At 43.2% G+C, this 17,214-nt stretch overlaps 1 protein-coding gene across 2 annotated transcripts; it reads right to left on the minus strand.

Moving 5' to 3' along the window:
• Positions 1 to 121: 121 nt before the first annotated feature.
• On the minus strand, positions 122 to 16,739 carry LOC143333339 (actin filament-associated protein 1-like 1). 2 transcript variants are annotated; one of them, XM_076751411.1, is made up of 19 exons: positions 16,582 to 16,739; positions 9,697 to 9,825; positions 7,681 to 7,761; positions 7,443 to 7,528; positions 7,248 to 7,365; positions 7,025 to 7,114; positions 6,669 to 6,880; positions 6,340 to 6,519; positions 6,132 to 6,224; positions 5,427 to 5,529; positions 3,777 to 3,932; positions 3,275 to 3,489; positions 2,976 to 3,121; positions 2,768 to 2,849; positions 2,517 to 2,625; positions 2,162 to 2,329; positions 1,877 to 2,043; positions 1,467 to 1,592; positions 122 to 1,359 (listed from the first exon to the last, which is right to left on the minus strand). In XM_076751411.1, the coding sequence occupies exons 1-19, from the start codon at positions 16,601 to 16,603 to the stop codon at positions 1,333 to 1,335; spliced, it is 2,310 nt and encodes a 769-aa protein (XP_076607526.1). In that variant the 5' UTR covers positions 16,604 to 16,739; the 3' UTR covers positions 122 to 1,332. The 2 variants fall into 2 exon arrangements, with proteins under 2 accessions (XP_076607526.1, XP_076607527.1); XM_076751412.1 differs by lacking the exons at positions 9,697 to 9,825; positions 16,582 to 16,739 and adding an exon at positions 8,298 to 8,317.
• Positions 16,740 to 17,214: the final 475 nt, after the last annotated feature.

Below are 17,214 nucleotides of genomic sequence, written 5' to 3' on the forward strand. Positions count from 1 at the left end.
AGTGACATGTTGATGGTGACCTCTGTGGGTTAGCCAGTGTTACAGAAACGCAGTAGAGATATTGTTGCACATTTTGTAAAGTAACCACTAGGAATAAGTGAAAAAAACATGTTTGTTCTTTGAATTTGGGTGGACTGACCCTTTAATTCTCACTCCACACAAAAACACTTGATTTTGGGAGTGTTGTCTCCCACAATGCATTGCATGGGAAGAAATAGGAGAAGGAAGTACTGCATCATTATCAGTTTGTACAAAGTGTTCGAATATGTTGATTTCTTGGGCACTGACTGCAAAAGTGTGGCATTTGAACAACTCATCAAACAAGTGCTACAACCACTAGATGGCGCTTCACAGTTGTGATTCTGCTCTCTTACAGTAAAAGTTTCCCAACCAACACAAAAACTACTGCAGTATAGGGAATTAAAGAAACACAAACATTTAAACAAAATCAAACAGGACAAAGTTTCTCCATAAAGTCATCTTTTACTCCAACATGAGTGTGTTTGTTCATATCTCTGTGATGTGATGAACAGGGAGAGCAGACGCAGGCATTTGTCCTAAAATGATTCAAAGTGGGGTGCTAAGGCTAATTTCCAAGACATTTGTGCAATCACAAAATAAAACAAGATAAAGTGCAAAAGGCAAATATGAAAAATACACAGATAATGGTTAAAAACCAATAGTTTCACATTGCAATAATAAACATTTACTCATGGCTTTCAGGAACAGTGTCATACACAATATGCTTTCCTAATGGTTTAAATATGCCTCACAAGATGTGGGATTCATTTCTCACTAACAAAGATAACTTAAGCTAATAGTAATAACTTCTTTACTTTAGTTTTTCATTTTACATCGACAAGAATCGTGTAAAAAGGGCATAAAATCAGCCGGTGTAGGTAAAAAGTCTTGCCTGTAACTCACAGTGTTGATGAACCACACTCCCCCGTTACTACACAGTTCTATGAAATAATCACATTTTCACTTTCTGCAGCCCTGTGCAAATGTAAACACACACGCAAACTCACACAAACATTTATATTTCATGTTCATAGTGATCCACATTAATACTGTACTGGTACATCAGTCAAGTCTGTCATATTTACAGCGGTGGAGATGACACCATGCTGCCTGTACTTGCAAATATTCACCTTTTTCTTAACAGGTGAGAGGAGGGAAGCTTGTATCAGTCTGTCCTCTTCCCCTATCTCATCCTCTTCCTCTTCTTCTTCTCATTGCCAGTTATCTTGCTCCTCATCTCTTTCTGCTTTCACACATCTTACCGTCACAGCTCGGTTTTTTTCTCCATCTGTCGATCACTTTAAAATCAGTCTAGGTCGCCCTCTTTGACTCCCACTCCTGAGAACCATGAGACAGCACAAAGTGAGGAAACTGTCCTTGTCTCACACACGAACGCACACACGAACGCGTGCACACACACACACACACACACACACACACTCTACCTTTGCCTTCTGCATGACGTTCCCCTTGGAGGAGGCGTAAAGAGACGGAGGGCGTTTACGGAGCTCAGATGCTGAGTTCACCGGCACAGTCTCATTGTAAACCTTTTCAACCTTACTGCCCTGTGCCTGTACACACAAAGACACACATGCACATGCACACACACACCAAACACAAATGTCAGATTTCACTCATTCAAAAGCAAAATTTAAGAATACTTTCTTGGACTACCTATTAGCTGGGAGCAGTGATGTATAATGCGATATACTGAGGTTTAGTAATAAAATCCAGTGGCGGGACACATCACAGCACTTTGTCATCTGACAGACATTAACAGTATTAAGGTGAATTCATTAAGGTGTATACTTTTCTAAGGATTACACAGGATAGCGTCTCTGCTGCCGTGGTTTACCTTGACACTGATCTTGGTGTCAGTGGGCGGACCCAGTGCTCCTCTAGCCAATGACTTCTTCAGGTTTTCTTTGACCTCTGTCAATCTGAGCTCCAGCTCCACCCTCTCCTCCTCTTTCTGTTTACACAGCGTCTCCAGCTTGGCTAACCGCTGTTCCACACCATGACCTGCACACACACACACACACACACACACACACACACACACACAAACACACAAATGCATAGTTAGTAGTGCTACGAAGCTGACGTCTAAACACTGCTGTGTGTGTGATTTGCTTCTGACCTGTGACACTCTTCATCTCCTCCTTCACCTCCTTCTTCTCCCTGCGGAGGGAAACCAGTGCATTTCTGAGCTCTTCCTTTTGCTTCTCCAGCTCCTCCTTCTGGGTCAGGTACCGCCTGGCGTCCTCCTCTGCACGCGTCTTCCCATACCGTGCATATTGATTTACATCTAACAGAACACATGGCAGAGCAACATTGGTGCAGATAGTGTGAGACGCTCCACCTTGACTCACTTTTCACCTCAGTCATGATCAGAAGAAGCCAGAGGTAACATATTTAGCACTTTTCAGGTTAGGAAGAGAGCTGCAGCCACATTTGCGATCATATATAAGTTGTATATATGAAAGGACACTCACTGGAGGCATGTCTCTTGATGGCAGCCTGTTGCTCAGTTTTTTCAGAGTCCCTGCTGGAGAAGGAGGCATGACGTCTCACCTGTCCACCTCTGCTTTCAACATCCCCCTCCTGTGGGAAAAACAATCACATTTTTTAAATTTACAACACTTCCAGGGCCTGTTTTAAGTCATAAAAAGCCAAAAAGAAAGATTAAGACTCAGGAAGCTTAAAGTGTCTCCAAGTTTTATCATTGGGTCACATGTTTCCTTACCGCAATGCTCTCATAGACCTCATCATATGTTCTGGAGTCTGTTGAGGCACTGCTGGAGGAAGCAGCATTCGTAGTGGCCCATCTGAACGGAAAAAAACAGAGAAGCAGAAACAGATGCATTTCAGGATAAAAGCCATAATAAGAGGCAGACAACTCCAGATAAATACATGCACAGACACACAAACATATACTGTAGGAAGTGACTCACAGGAAGGAGTGTCTGGCAGCGTGCCGTATGTCAGTGAGCGTATCTACGTCGATGTAGTCATAGTGCAGCTCTTCAGGGAGAGTGGCGCTGCCAGTCTCTGCAAACAACACACCCAGCCAGCGGCCCAGATCCTCTGAGCAGCTGGCCTGATGGACACACACACACACACACACACACAAGTTACTTGGTTTCCAGAAAAGTGTAGGTGTGTCATCCTTGTCCACATGCTAACTTTCTGTCTGCCTACAACAAATCTCCTCTGACAGTTCAAATTGTTGAACTTTTACCCAATGTAGTACCTCTAAAGATGCCAGTTCGTTGCCTGCCTGCATGATGCAGAAGGAGAAGGGGTGTTTGGGCCCGAGGCCACCTGGCACCACCTCTGCTCCTTTGAGCGGCACCATGATGACTGGTGGCCGCTGGTCCCCAGGGTCCTTCTGCAGGTACAAGCTTCCGCCTCGCACCACGCACCAACGCTCCTTCCACGAGCCGCTCAGACACACACTGAGGTAGCCTGTGGAGAGAGACGAGGAATTGTTGTTCAGCTCCTGTTTCTCAATGTGTTTGTTTCCAAATGTCAATAAAAGTTTTATATATTTGAGTAATTCATCAAAATTCAGATTTGAATTATGAGAAATATACAATGTTTTTACAGCACAATGGTCGTCATGAGTTTCAAACCAAACTTCTACTTCACGTAAAACTGCACATACTTCAGTAGATCCTGTATAAGCAGCTCCCAAACCAACCAACCAGCCAGTCAGTCGATCAAAAAGCCTCTTGATTGATCTGTGTTCTCACCGCAGCGTGGGTTGTCATGGTGACCAGAAGACGAGGGAGGCTCTCCAGGTAATGGAGGTTTCCGTTTGGAGAAAGTGATGATCCGATTGATCTTCTTCCCCGCGGCTCGGCTCATCGACCCCGTCAGCTCTGAGAACGCGCCGCGCTTGCCCCTGTCTGAAATCAAACACACCCTGGTAAGACCACGCTGGGGCTGACAGTATGGAGTACTTGCCATGCGATATCTGGAGGTGGAACGTGGTACATCATGTACAACCAGTTAAAAGCTACTTCGTCACTGTCATATCCTTTGCTGTGTTTGTGTTACATTAAAGGTGTCGATAATGCTAACAAATTTTCTGAATTTCATTAAAATAACATGTAATGAAAACTCAAAAGAGCATAAAAGCTTTCAAGTGAGAGGTATTATTGTGAAAACTCCTCCACCGAAGACTCACTGTACTTTCAGAATTCAGTGACAGTCTACTGTATTCATTTCAGAGAAGTCTTTTATTTATTCAGCTTTTCCCTGGAGTGTGTTAGTGTGTTCACACTGCACGTACCAGGTGCTGCAGCGCTCTGTCCACCCTGCTTCCTATGATGTCAGTGGGAGACAATCGCAGGAAGAGGACAGGAAGGATGTCATATCTGTTCTCGCCTTACTTCCTGTCTCTCCCTCTCTCTCATGCCTCTTTAGGTTCAGAGCCGCTCAGTCAGTAAACAGGTTGTAACAACACTGAAACAACATCACTGTGTTTGACCTATATTCTGACCCACCATCACGGATCCCCTGGTTGATCCTTCCTGATTTTGTGGATGGATAAACGAAAATAGCGTATGAGCTTTTGATGAGACTCTTAAAAGAGTGTGTGTGCGTGTGTATACTTGTGGGGGCTTGAGTTCAAGACAGTAAGGGTGAGGACATTTTTGAAAAGCAAGGACATTTTAGTCTTCACTTCCTCTAAGGACAAAATAAGGTACGGGTAACACAACAACAACAATGCACCTTTAACACTGACTTTTCATTAAAAGCATTAAATGTTTGCAATATTTTTCGTCTGTGCTTATCAATGCAAACTTCCAAAATGACCGTAAAGTTGAATCAACACTTCTTAGTTGAAGCAAACTTAGCATTTGAACTTTCATGTTTGAGTATTTTACATCAATATCGACCCTCTTTTCACTTCCTGTAAAACAAAGAAATATTTTTGATGACTAATCTTGAACTCGGTGAAGCTGCATAAATTTATCCAGTCAAATTTAGAGTGCTGGCTAACTCTGCTGATCATTTACTGGACTTGACCGTTAGCTCGTGGGTAGCTAGCAGAGCCATGTCATAGTAGGAGGTGTGTGTCTGGGTTCCAGTTGGCAACAACCTTGTTTACATTTCCAAAGACTGTGGCTGAGATCTAATTTATTCATTTCACCCTCACCCTCCTCCTCCTGTTCTAACAACATGGGTGAGGGAATCTCTGCCCCAACGTCTCTTTGCTAACTCATGGAAAAGTCTTTAAACATGCATTAGAATTACAGTAATTGCAAACAATAACTTGTGGAGACAGATCTAATGTTAAATCCGATTTTAATCTGCTGTACAATCTTGTGTGTATGTGTTGTGTGTCAGTAATTACAAATTAATCAATGACTGCTAGCTTATGAAGGTAAACCTACTCAGTGAGTCAGTGGCGTCCCGTCCTGGTCCCTGTGCAATGGGCTGGCAGTCTGTTGTTGGCCCGCTGTCTGAGTCTGATGCCTGCCGGTCACACTGCAGCACCTGAAAATGAAGGTAGAAACCTTTATTCCTTCTCTTTTCCTCATTTAAGAGACGAGAGCAACATATTTAAACATATGTCCATCCTGTTTGTACAAAACCTTGAACTCCTAAAGATCACGTCGTCAAGTTTCTTGAAATATAGGGTATTATTTCTAAAACTCTTCCGCCAACATAGGGTGTAACTGCCATGTCACCATGCATTCAGCTCGTTGGCTCTGCAGCTGTGTGCCAAAACTTTGTTGAGGGTATGAAGCTCTTTGAAAACTGGCCAGCTCAGCAACCACAATAATGTCACCTCACTCACTGCTTGTAAGTAGCAGCCAAAGGAACAGTTGTGTCATGCGTGGGCTGAAAGAGGTGATGTCAGCAACAGACATTGAAATGTAAAAACTAAAGTATAGATGCAGAGTGAAGTCACCTAAATAAATGAAGGGATAGAGTTTACAGTAAAGAAAAACCCAGACACAGCTAACGGCAGCTGTTAAACTGGCAGAGGGAGCCGTCATTTGGACAGAAAGTTCGAGACATTCGTCAAATCTCATGCACATGCAGAAACACAAATACTGTCGATAAACAGGCTGAACGTTCACACACATACACACCTTGTCCAGCTCCAACTTCCTCTGTATAATGGGAGAAGTGGATCCGTCCAGTCCTTCAGTGTTGCTACATTGGCTGCCAACATCTTGCACCACCTGGTTCCAGAACAAGAAAACCTTGACTTCCAAACAACCTCAGCCACATCCCCTGTATCTTCCCTGACTCTTGTCTGTCTAAGCACCAGCCCTCTGATAATGTGTATAAAGGTACCTTGAGCCATCGCTGGGCCTGCTCTTTACTCTGAACAGCCAGGACCAGAGCTTCGCCTCCAGGCAACGAGAAGCGCAACTCGTGTCTCTTTTTCCGGCCTTCTTTTGGGACATAGATGACGTTGCACAGATTCAGTGGGAGCTCTGTGTGGGGAGTGGTCTCCTTGATGCTCTTATAGCACTGCAACAGAGAGACTTTGATGTATCATTTGAAGTTATTTCACTTTGGTACTAAATTGTAACCCTTGAAAATTTTCTAGCAATGCTGTGCCGATACTAGATCCTTTGGTTTGAAAGTTTAAGTAAACTCCCATCAGCAGCTCTTTTTACCTGCAGTTTATTGTCCCGGACGACGACTAGCTGTTTAGCCCACTGGCCAAAACGTTTCTTTCGCAGCAGGAAGGCACAGATGCGGCAGTCTCTAACTGGTCCGTCTGGGCTCTCCTCAGCCGTCCATCTCTGAGGTCGGTCCCGTCCTTTGGCTTCATCTTCTTCTTCTTCGTAAGACTCGTAGGAGCTGCTCAGAGCGTCGGAGTCATTGTCTGAGCACCAAAAATCACATAAATGATCAATTTACAAAATCATTTCTTGTTGTGTTCCAGATGTCCTCCACACACTTCACAATTTGAGCAAGCCTCTGTTTATAGTTGTAAAATTGTATTGCTAGCAAGACAGGAAGGACTCACAGGAGTTTTTGGGAGGTCCATTAATCCTGGTGGTGGGGTAGTTATTGTCTGCATCTTCGTAGTAGGCATCTTCTACAGAGTTCCTGGAAGCTACAGGACAGAGATGAAATAAAGATTATGAGAAAGAGAAACTTGGATAATTCAGTTGGTGACAATTATTCATGAATGTGCAAATATGTGTTTTATGTTACATGTTATATGTGAGTTTGTGTGTGTACAGAACTGTTCATATTGGTGGTGAAGTACTGAGGTGTGGATCCAGGATCTAGAGGAACGGCCTCTTCATAGTAGTCATCAGGAAGGGGGGTGGTTGGCAGAGGAGGAGGCGTGTCAGTCGGTGTCTGAAATTAAAGTTAAACCAAAATCTTAGGACAAGGAAGACAAATGGACTGACAGGTAAATGCTGTAGACGGCTTACAGATTTATGAGGATGAGTCTTCTCCTCTTCCTCTTTGCGCTCTTTCTGCTCCACTGGAGATGCACTGAGCATGTGCAAATCACAGTCTGGTGGAACAACAGAGAATTAATCTTCTCATACGTTCTGTTGTGTTATACATTTTATAAATGCTGCAGAATGATGATTGGAAATATCCGATAATGACCATCTTTACATAAGACTTTGAGCTGGTTTGATAGTGCTTTGAACGTGTACTCACCAAAATCCTCAAACAGAGACTCTACGAAACTGGTGCCGTTGCCATAGAGACAGCTGTTCATGTAGACATCTGATCCATTGACTGTGGAAAAGATAAATTAGGGGTTAGAAACAGGATCAAAGTCAGGGTTAGGTTTGTGGTCTGTGCTAAGGTCAGGAGAGTCAGGACTGTACAGAGTGTACAAAGATGAAGCAAACAGGGAAGTGAGTGCTCACTGAGCAGCAATACTGAACAATCTGAATGTTTAGACAAATAAGTTGTATGAAAAGTCAGACGGTGAGGGAGTGCATACTCGAGCTTGTAAATCTGTGTACCAGAAGAACAAAGACAACTGAAGTCATAAAATGCATGTGAGAGTTTGCCAAATCTCTCAGACTTTCTGGAAGTGTTTTAGAATCAGTGTGAGAAATAAATCCCCAAAGAATTCGGCTGTAAAAAGATGAATGGATGTGGAATATGCTAATGTGCTGCGTAAAACCCTGGAGAGCGAGGCAGGGCAGCCTGGGTCCGTTCAAACAATTGTGAGGACATGTTACTATCAGGATGTTTTGTTTTTCTCCTCTCTCTGACCTCCTCTCATCATCCTCCTTCAGCTTTACATTTCATTATCCTCTTACCTCAATCCTTTTATCCACTCCAACATCCTGTATTCTCGAAGATAAACAAGGATCTACTGTAAAGGTCTCAGTGAGATTTGGAGTCATGGACACGCCATTGTGTTGCATGTTTCTACCTACACTTACTGTACTCTATCTTGTGCAGCGTTGTGCAGTTGCAGTGGGGCTGGCTCATGACAGGAAGTTTGCCCCATTGCATAAAGACGAGTAAGAAAGAATGTTCTGTCCCTGTCGAAATAAACACTGTTGTAGTGACCTTGAACAAATTGCTCAACTCAGAAATGCTTCGGTTGAATGGCTGCAAGTGTCAAACTGAATTAATGAGGCAGGATGCAGCTTAAAAACCGCAAGCATGCTCGGTCAAATTCCATTAGACGAATAAAAGTCACCCAGTCTCGTTTATAGTTGTACCTCATGTAATTCAGAACAGCTGTACTTGCAATTATTTTTTTAATGCCATCATCTCGAGATCACAACTTGATTATTTCATTATCTTGACACAACAAAGCTCGTTTTCTTGTGATTGCGGGTTAATTTATCTTGTTATCTCGACAAAGCAAAAGGCCTTCATAAGATTCATGATTGAACCCTGATGCTCACACACTGCTCTGTGGGGTTGGTTTGGGAGTTTCAAAGTAAACCATGTACACTTTTTAATGAAATTTGTTGCAAGAATGCATTCTCTAGTGATCTGATATGAGCTTATTTGCATAATGGCTGATTGTTGTAGGGACAGGCTTACATACAGTGGTCAACTAAAAGCAGATGTGTTGCTGCAGAGGAGGCTACAACAGAATTCTCGTTGGCATAGGCAAACTAAAAAAGAAACAACCCACACTGGTGGGTGTTTGAAGGGAATCATAACGTATAAAGAATGAAGTACAGTATCTGTGCATGCTGGCACGGCACTCTTCATCTCTGAAAAATATTATAACAGGAAACAACCTTTTGTTTTCTTGCGATCCCTGGTTAATTATCTCTGGAGCTCACAATATGGACCTTTTGTTTTCTCGAGATGAAGAGGTAAATTAACCCGTTGTCACAAGAGAATGAGCTTTGTGATCTCGAGATAGTGAAATAATTAACTTCTGATCTCAAGATAATGGCATTTAAAAAAAGAATTGCAAGCATGGACGTTCTCTGCCTCCGTACTAATTTGCATCTCCCCGTTAGACTAACATTTGTTTGTGCTTTGCTCTTGTTAAAGGATCTTACTGTACCTTTGCTGCGTCGTACAAGCACAAAAATATCGGCCCCATGCATCAAAAATAAATATTAGCATAGTGCAACTGACAAAGTTTTGAATGTTACTGCACCTAATGATACTAATTTGGTGGGAAATATAGACCAGAGGGGTGTTATGTACACCGCCCCGTTCATCTGAGACTTAACTCTGTACCTGACAGCTGCAGCGAGTCCAGGATGTTACGTATGGAGGCCATCTTGTCTGCAGTAGCAGGACTGACCGTCTCGTGGTCCAGCATCTTCAGCAGAGAGCCCAGCTCGTTCACAAGTCGCTCCATCACCACTGACAACCACGAAAAAGACAAAAAGACATAATATTTAGTTATGCAGAATGAGAGTAAAATACTTGCTGGTGTTGAGCACCATGGCAAAAATGCGTGTGCTATTACACCAAGTGCATCAAGTATCAAGTTAAGGCACGCATGCAAGGCCATACAGGCAAGTGTGAGCTAAACTGGCAGCTCACAAGGGGCATGAAGTCAGTTTGTAACACAGCTTACCGCCTGTTGCAACAGCTGACCGGGAAGAGATATTTAGCATCCATCCAACACATCGCCCCGCACATTTTATCCATCATATTTGGGTGTATGAGTTTTCTGTCTGTTGCCTTGTCCCTGCACCACCACAGACCAAATCCCACCTTCAGTTCGGACACTTGCAGCTTTCTTTGAAAAATAACCATTTTCCCATTCAACACCGACATCCTGTGTGTCTGCGTGTGTGTGTGTCCGTGTGTGTGTGTGCGCTTCTTTGACCTTGACATTGTTCCAAAAGCTCTGCCACACTCTCACACATCCTGCCGACAAAGAGAGGAGGAGGAGAGGGGGGAAGAGAGTCAGAGAGAAAAGGAGGTGAGGAGGAGGGGGCAGGAAGCTTCCTTCCCTAAAGGAAATGGAGCCAAAGTAAAGAAGAAAATCTGTGGTTCCACTAGAGATGGAAAAGGATATGGTAACCAAACTGCCTCTGGCACTCATTTAGTTCATTCAGTCGATCGTGCATTCATAAGAGATGTCTGAGAGGTCTGACATGAAGGACATTAGTCTGAGTCTTCAGCAGACAGCTTTTCTCCGCTTCTGTGCTGTAATTGGCTGACCTTGAATTAAATATTGGATATAGGCCACTATTGATATGATGAAGTATTATTCCTGCCATTAAACAGATGGAATGAATCATTCTGAGCTTAAGCTGCTAACCTTTAAAATAATTTCAGTTTGGGTTTCATTGGAAAGTTTTATTGTCCCACGATGGCCCACGTGCTCTTTAAGCGTTTCTTTTCCCGCGCTGCCAAGAAACATATTTTAGGGACGCATTTAATCTTTGTCATTCTTTGGCATCCAAATTGTGAAATTTACAATGTTACTTCACCCAAAACACAAAAAAGCCACTGAGCTGTCCACTGAGGAAGAAGTCTACCTCCTTTATAAACCTTATATACTTTGACCCCTTTTCTTTCTAACAGTACATGGTTTCATTTGATTTCATTGATGAATCTAATTTGCCATTGCGAGGAAAACTGACCACTTCCTCTGTGGCGACCAGGCAGACGTTAAAATTAATATAAAAATACATAAAAAGTTTTGAGCAGTAGGTAAAAATAGATGCTTGTGGATAAAACACACTGCAAAACATGCAACTCTTTTGAAAGAACTGGTGCAAGGGTTAAGTTAAAATGAGATCAAAACAGTCTCTCACACACAATGAGGACAGAGAGAGTGAGAGAAAAGCCCTCACTCTCCCAAAGCCTCTTCCGCCGCCCCCCCAGTCTGACAATGCACCATTGTCTCAACGAGGGCCAAAATTAGACGACCACAATGCTCTGCAAAAGACCAGAGCAAACAATACAATGTCAGAATCTCCAACAAAAAACAAAACAGGAACACACACACACACACACACACACACATACACACACACACACACACACACAGTCCAAGAGGGGAGTGGTGCAACGCAGCTGCATCGACTCCATCCACGGCCATTCAGGGTTAAAGGATATATCTCCAGCAGCTGTGTGCAAGCGTGTGTGTGTGTGTGTGTGTGTGTGTGTGTGTGTAGTATTTCTCGTCCAGCAGCTGTGGTTTCCTGTCTTAGCTGTTGACAGAAGCTACTCTCCACTCCTTCCTGATCTTGACTCTCTCCTCCATCCCACCTCCTCTTGCGCCCACTGTCCCCTCTCCCTTTTTCCACTTCTCTCCATCCTGCTGTTTCTCATTCTGTCCCGACATCCTGAACTCTCCCTCCATCCAGCTCCCAGGTTTGTTCGTTCTCGGTTCATTCCACTGAAGAAGCAGTTAAAAAGTTGCTCAGCTGATCGTTACTCAAATTAAAGATCTATTGTGCTCCACTTCTCTTGGAAAAAAACCCACAAGATTCAATACAATCAATCTCAGTGTAAACAAAGCCAAGAGTGGGCTGATGGAGTTCCAGACAGGGCCTTTGGTCTATTTTCTCTTTCTTGAAGTCTAACTTTACACAGTCAAGGCCATCCATTCATTTGCTGTATCTCTCTCCCTCTCGCTTTCTCTCTCTCTCTCTCTCATTCTCTCGGGGGGACTGGAGGGTTCAGAGGCTGAGAATCAGCTGTTCTGGAGGCTTGTGGTCGGTCTCACCCACAGAGGGATCTTTGTAACCCCCCATTCCACACACACATGCACACACACACACGGCACAGATTTTCTCTTTGAATGTTTTCGCCTATGGAAACAGACATTCGCTTAACTTGCAGGGAGCGCCTGTGCGCACACACACACACACAACTGCACTTCTATCCTTGTGAGTACATCCATTGACATAATGCACTTCCTAGCCCCTTAACCTAACCTAAACCATCACAAATAAATGCCCGACACCAACCCTTACCCTAACTCTAATCTAAATTTAATTCTAACCTAAACCTTAAAACCAAGTCTTAACCTTCAAACAGCTCTTTAAAGTTGTGAGGACATGCTCATGGTCATGGTCCTCGCTATGTAGCAAGCACAAGTATAAAAACACACACTTTTTTGGGGACATTACACAGACCAACATTAATTTCTTGGGGATGTAACCTAACCAGAACCCAAGTCTTCATCCTTTAATGATTTACATAATGGGGACTTGTGTTTGTTCCCATACGGAAGGCGAGTCCCCACAATGTGGTTGTGTAAACAGATTTATGTCCACAATACACATGCACACACGCACACGCTATTTCTGTAATTTAAAACAGAGACATCAACCTATACAGAGCAAACACACTCACAAGAGTGCTTTGGAAAACGTGTGTGTGTGTGTGTGTACACGTGTGTGCTTTCACATACATTTTTGTGTGTTTCCGCAGACAGACTTCCTGCAGAAGGTCAGTCATGAGACCTGAGCCATGCGACTCTCATTTGAACTGATTTGGCGTGTTTGGTTGCAGCTCAGAACAAAACAGCTACGACTCACTGCTGCTGCTGTTTATCTCACCGCATAATGCTTATGAGGGCAGGGTGACAGCGAAAAGACACTTTGCTCCTCCTAACCCGAGGCTTTCGCTCCCATCATTACACGTCCTACCCATCAATCGAAGGCTAACCTCCTCCCTGACTTGCCGCTCCCATCTTAACTATCCTGCCGTTTTATTTTCTTACTCAACACTTCAGGACTTGGAAGAAATATATGAGTGCATTGAATTGAATTGAATCGCTTGTTGTTTCCATGAATTATGTTTCCTGAGGCATGTGATTAACTGCAACAGGAACCTCCAAGACCTACTTATGTGACACAAACATACGCTTTTCATGCCTTTTTCAATGTAAGAGTGTATGAAGCTGCTGTTTAGCACGACAGCAGGCGTCCTCTTCCTGCCTCCCCCGCACTCCCAGGTCCCTCCAGATCCCACATTCTCCCTTCCACTCCTTTCTTTCTGTCCCTCCTCCCTCTCCGATCCCTTCATTTTAACTCCTTTCCCTCGTCCGCCTCCCTCCATGCCTTCTCCAGACACCCATCCTCTTCAGACAGAGGTCAGAGTTCAAGTCTTGACGGCCCCCTCTGAGACAAAAGTCTACTTCAGAGATGCAGCATCCCGTAATTCATATTTTCGTGACAACAGCCGATGGTGTCACTGCTCGCCCGGGGTGAGCGTTCAGTCAGACATGCTAAAAAGTCCCCTCCAGAACCAAGCTGGCAAAATCTTTAAAAAGAAGCAGCTGGGGGAAAACAGTCTCTTTTTCACATTCTTTCGGTATCTTATCACTTTCCTCAGATAGTAAATGGTGAGGAGACACAGGAAAGAGAGGCACAGACTCTGTGGCACAGCGTGAGTTTGATTTAAAACACAGACTGCTGTGCCGTGCTTTCATTTGGCCGTTCAGCCACTATAGTGACCATGGACTAATTAACCACCTGCCTCGGTTAATTAGCTTGACAAAAACAGCTTTGATGCATGCTGGTAAGAAAAAGATTCCCCTTTCTTCCAGTTGAAGGAGAAATTTGACATTTTGGGAAATCTGCTTTCTTGACAAGAGTTAGATGAGACACTGATGCCACTCTCATGCCTGTACACTAAATATGAAGCTGCAGCCAGCTAATGTAGCTTAAAACAAAGACTGGGAAACAGGGGGAGGGAGTAGCTGAATACGCACATCTCCCTAAATATCAACTTGATGTTTTAAATCGAGTGGCTCAACGTCATGTGAACATGTGGTTTGTGGTGTTGAAACCAAGAAAAACCCTTCAAACTCAGCAGCTTTATGCAGTTTTTAGACAGTTTAAAGGTTAAAATAGATTAGGAAATACACTTATCAGCGTCCATGCCAAGAGTCAGATGGACTGACGGCTAGAATTTTCATATCTGTAGAAGGATTTGTTTAGCTTAACATAAAGACTGGAAATAAGGAAACAGCTAGTGTGTAATTAACACAAAATGTATTTTTGTTTAATCCCTCCAGAAAACAAAGTGTAAAATGTGCCTGACTCATTTTCAATCGGTAACTTAAATGATATATTCCTTATAAAAACTGGCCTTAGTCGCTTTTCTTTTGGTTGAATAACAGGTTAAGGTTAAGGTCTTAACCAATCATCAGAATAATTCAAATTACACACACACACACACACACACACGCACATACACACACAGTGTCCAGTTGTTTTTTGGTGACAGTGTGTCCCTGGAGTGATATGATGCTGATCCAGTGTTTTTCCTGTTTGGTCGAAGAGTGTTATCACCACATCAGTTTAGTTTCCACCCACACTGAACAGATGAGCATGACGTGCACGGACCTGCTGCTTTATATATCTCGATGACAGAAGTACTCAAACGTGTCAAGAGGTTTACAGAAGAAACGTGATCACTTAAAATGAAACCAATAAAGAGCTGAGCAATTTCTGACTCTGACAGAGAGCGGACAGAGGAGGCTGGGTGGAGGATCACTGGGTGAGAAGAAGGAAGAGGAAAGGGAAATGTAATGAGAGCCACGGTCGAGGTTAAAGCTTGGGACAGTTGTTAAACAGGGAACTGGTGTGTCAGCCTGTGGGTGTGCAAACGTGAGAGGGGATACATCCACTGTTAAACATCCCCCTGAAGATAAAGGAAACGTTGCCTGTGTATTTCTAACTCTGCCTTATTGAAAGACATTTTACAACCTCAGTTTGTACAAATAACTAGCATTTGTTGCAGCAGTTGTGCTATTGGCCCAGAATACCATTAACAATTAATCCTGATTTGTCCACAGTGAGAATATTTTCTTCACGAGTGCACAGCTGCACAAGTGTTTGGCTACAAAACAATACGGTTATGCAGTGCAAGCTGCTTGTCCAAGTGTTTCATGGGCCTTTTTTCTCATGAAAGACATACTGACATGTGGCAGTAGGACAAGCACAGGTGTAAATGATATGGAGTGAGAGCTAATTAATGCTGGTCTCAAGGTCTTGGTGCACATGCTGGTTCGTTAATGTTATTATCAACACTTGTGCTTCACCTACTGAACAACTGAAAGTGTCTCCTGTGAAAAATACCTGTTGACAACCACTTTATGAATGAATGTAACATTGGTAGAGAGTTGATGGTGTAACGGTGCACCCACAGTATTTATTATTATCACCATCACATGATAATTATAAGAGCTGACCCACAACTGTTAGTAAAAATAGTTCTGATCGGCTGCATTTATGCTCAGGCTTTGAACAGCATCTGGAGTTTTGACTGAATTTTGCCTCTAAAATTAGAATGAGCTATATCTTTCATCTCAGTTTCTCCTTTTATTTAAGGGAACTGACATCATTTTTGTGTAAATTCACACAATCCCAAAATAATGAGCCGCATGGCCCAATTACCTGCAGCCAGCATTCAACAAACATTAATAAATGCTTTAATAAATCCACAATGGTCATTGTTTCTTTCAACACAGTCACTTGTGATCCTCGTTTGCCAGATTTTCAGCCGATGCCGGTCACCTGGTGTCACATTATGCAGCTTCCTGTTTGCAGCACTGTCGCCTGAAGGCGCTGAAAACAGAGCAGCCATTGAGCTGCGGCTGCAGCCTCCAACGAGGCACTTCTCTGTTGGTATCAGATTGCATCACTCCACCTGAGTGAGGATTCCTCCTCCATCCTCATACACACACACACGCGCGCGCGCGCGCACACACAGCGCACCAACCGGCGTGTAGGTGTATGACATCACTCTCCCGTTACTCCGTCTCAGGCGCGAGGCGGTTAATGAACGGACTGATAGTCCTTTAATTCAGATTTGTTTCATGAGGTCTAATAAAAACAGAACTGCTCTGTATGGATCTTTTGTTTTAAATGTCAGACTGTATCTAATTTCTTAAAGTGATTTTCAAGCAACAAGTATGTGATGAATGATTTCATTTAGTGTATTTATCCTGTTTGGATATATCCTGTGTAGGATGTTTGTGAGCAGATCCGTTTACTTCCTTACATGTTGAATGTACATTTTTTGCCTTTCTGTTTAAGGAGGCTTCCTCTCAGAGTTGCCATTGTAAAGTTACTGTACTTCTTTGTCGTGATAAATACGAACATGTGACAGGCTGCAGAAAAGAGAAAGGCTGTTACTCACCACTTTGGCGCTTAGAGTCCATGTCGTTTGGTATTTTTTAATTATTTCCAGTAATAATCCCTTGGATGTTTCATTTAAAAAGCGACGGTCGTTAACATGTGTGATCGCCACAGACACGGCGGAGCTCTGTCAGCCTCCGTGCGGCCCAGTGACTCAGTTTGGCCGCTACAGTTTATAGTTTGACTCGGCAGCCGCTGGTTCATCATCCAGAGCTCCACCGGGTCCTAGTGCCGGTCAAGCCACGTGTGTTGGGCTTACCTCACATTTTCATACTATGAGTCGACAGGAAAACATAGTGAGGCCACAGCAGTCACACTTTTGTGACCAATATTTAAGTTATTTTATTACATTAGTCACATTTGAGTGGATGTAATCCCTTAAAACCTCAATATGTTGTTCATTAGTGTCTTCACTGTGTCACTGTCAGTGGTCAAGCTTTTATACTCATTCTTCTATTATAGTTGAGAAGGAAATACTTTGAGCTCCACCAGATTTTTCTGACAGCCATAGTTACTTCACAGATCAGATTTTACACACAGAACATCTGGTGACTTTGTAAAATATGAAACTTTACAAAGTTAAAGTTCGCTCCACCTCAACTAACTACCACAGTAAGATACCACATAGACACTG

Source organism: Chaetodon auriga, chromosome 15 (genome assembly GCF_051107435.1).
Source record: "Chaetodon auriga isolate fChaAug3 chromosome 15, fChaAug3.hap1, whole genome shotgun sequence".
NCBI classification, from domain to species: Eukaryota; Metazoa; Chordata; class Actinopteri; order Chaetodontiformes; family Chaetodontidae; genus Chaetodon; species Chaetodon auriga.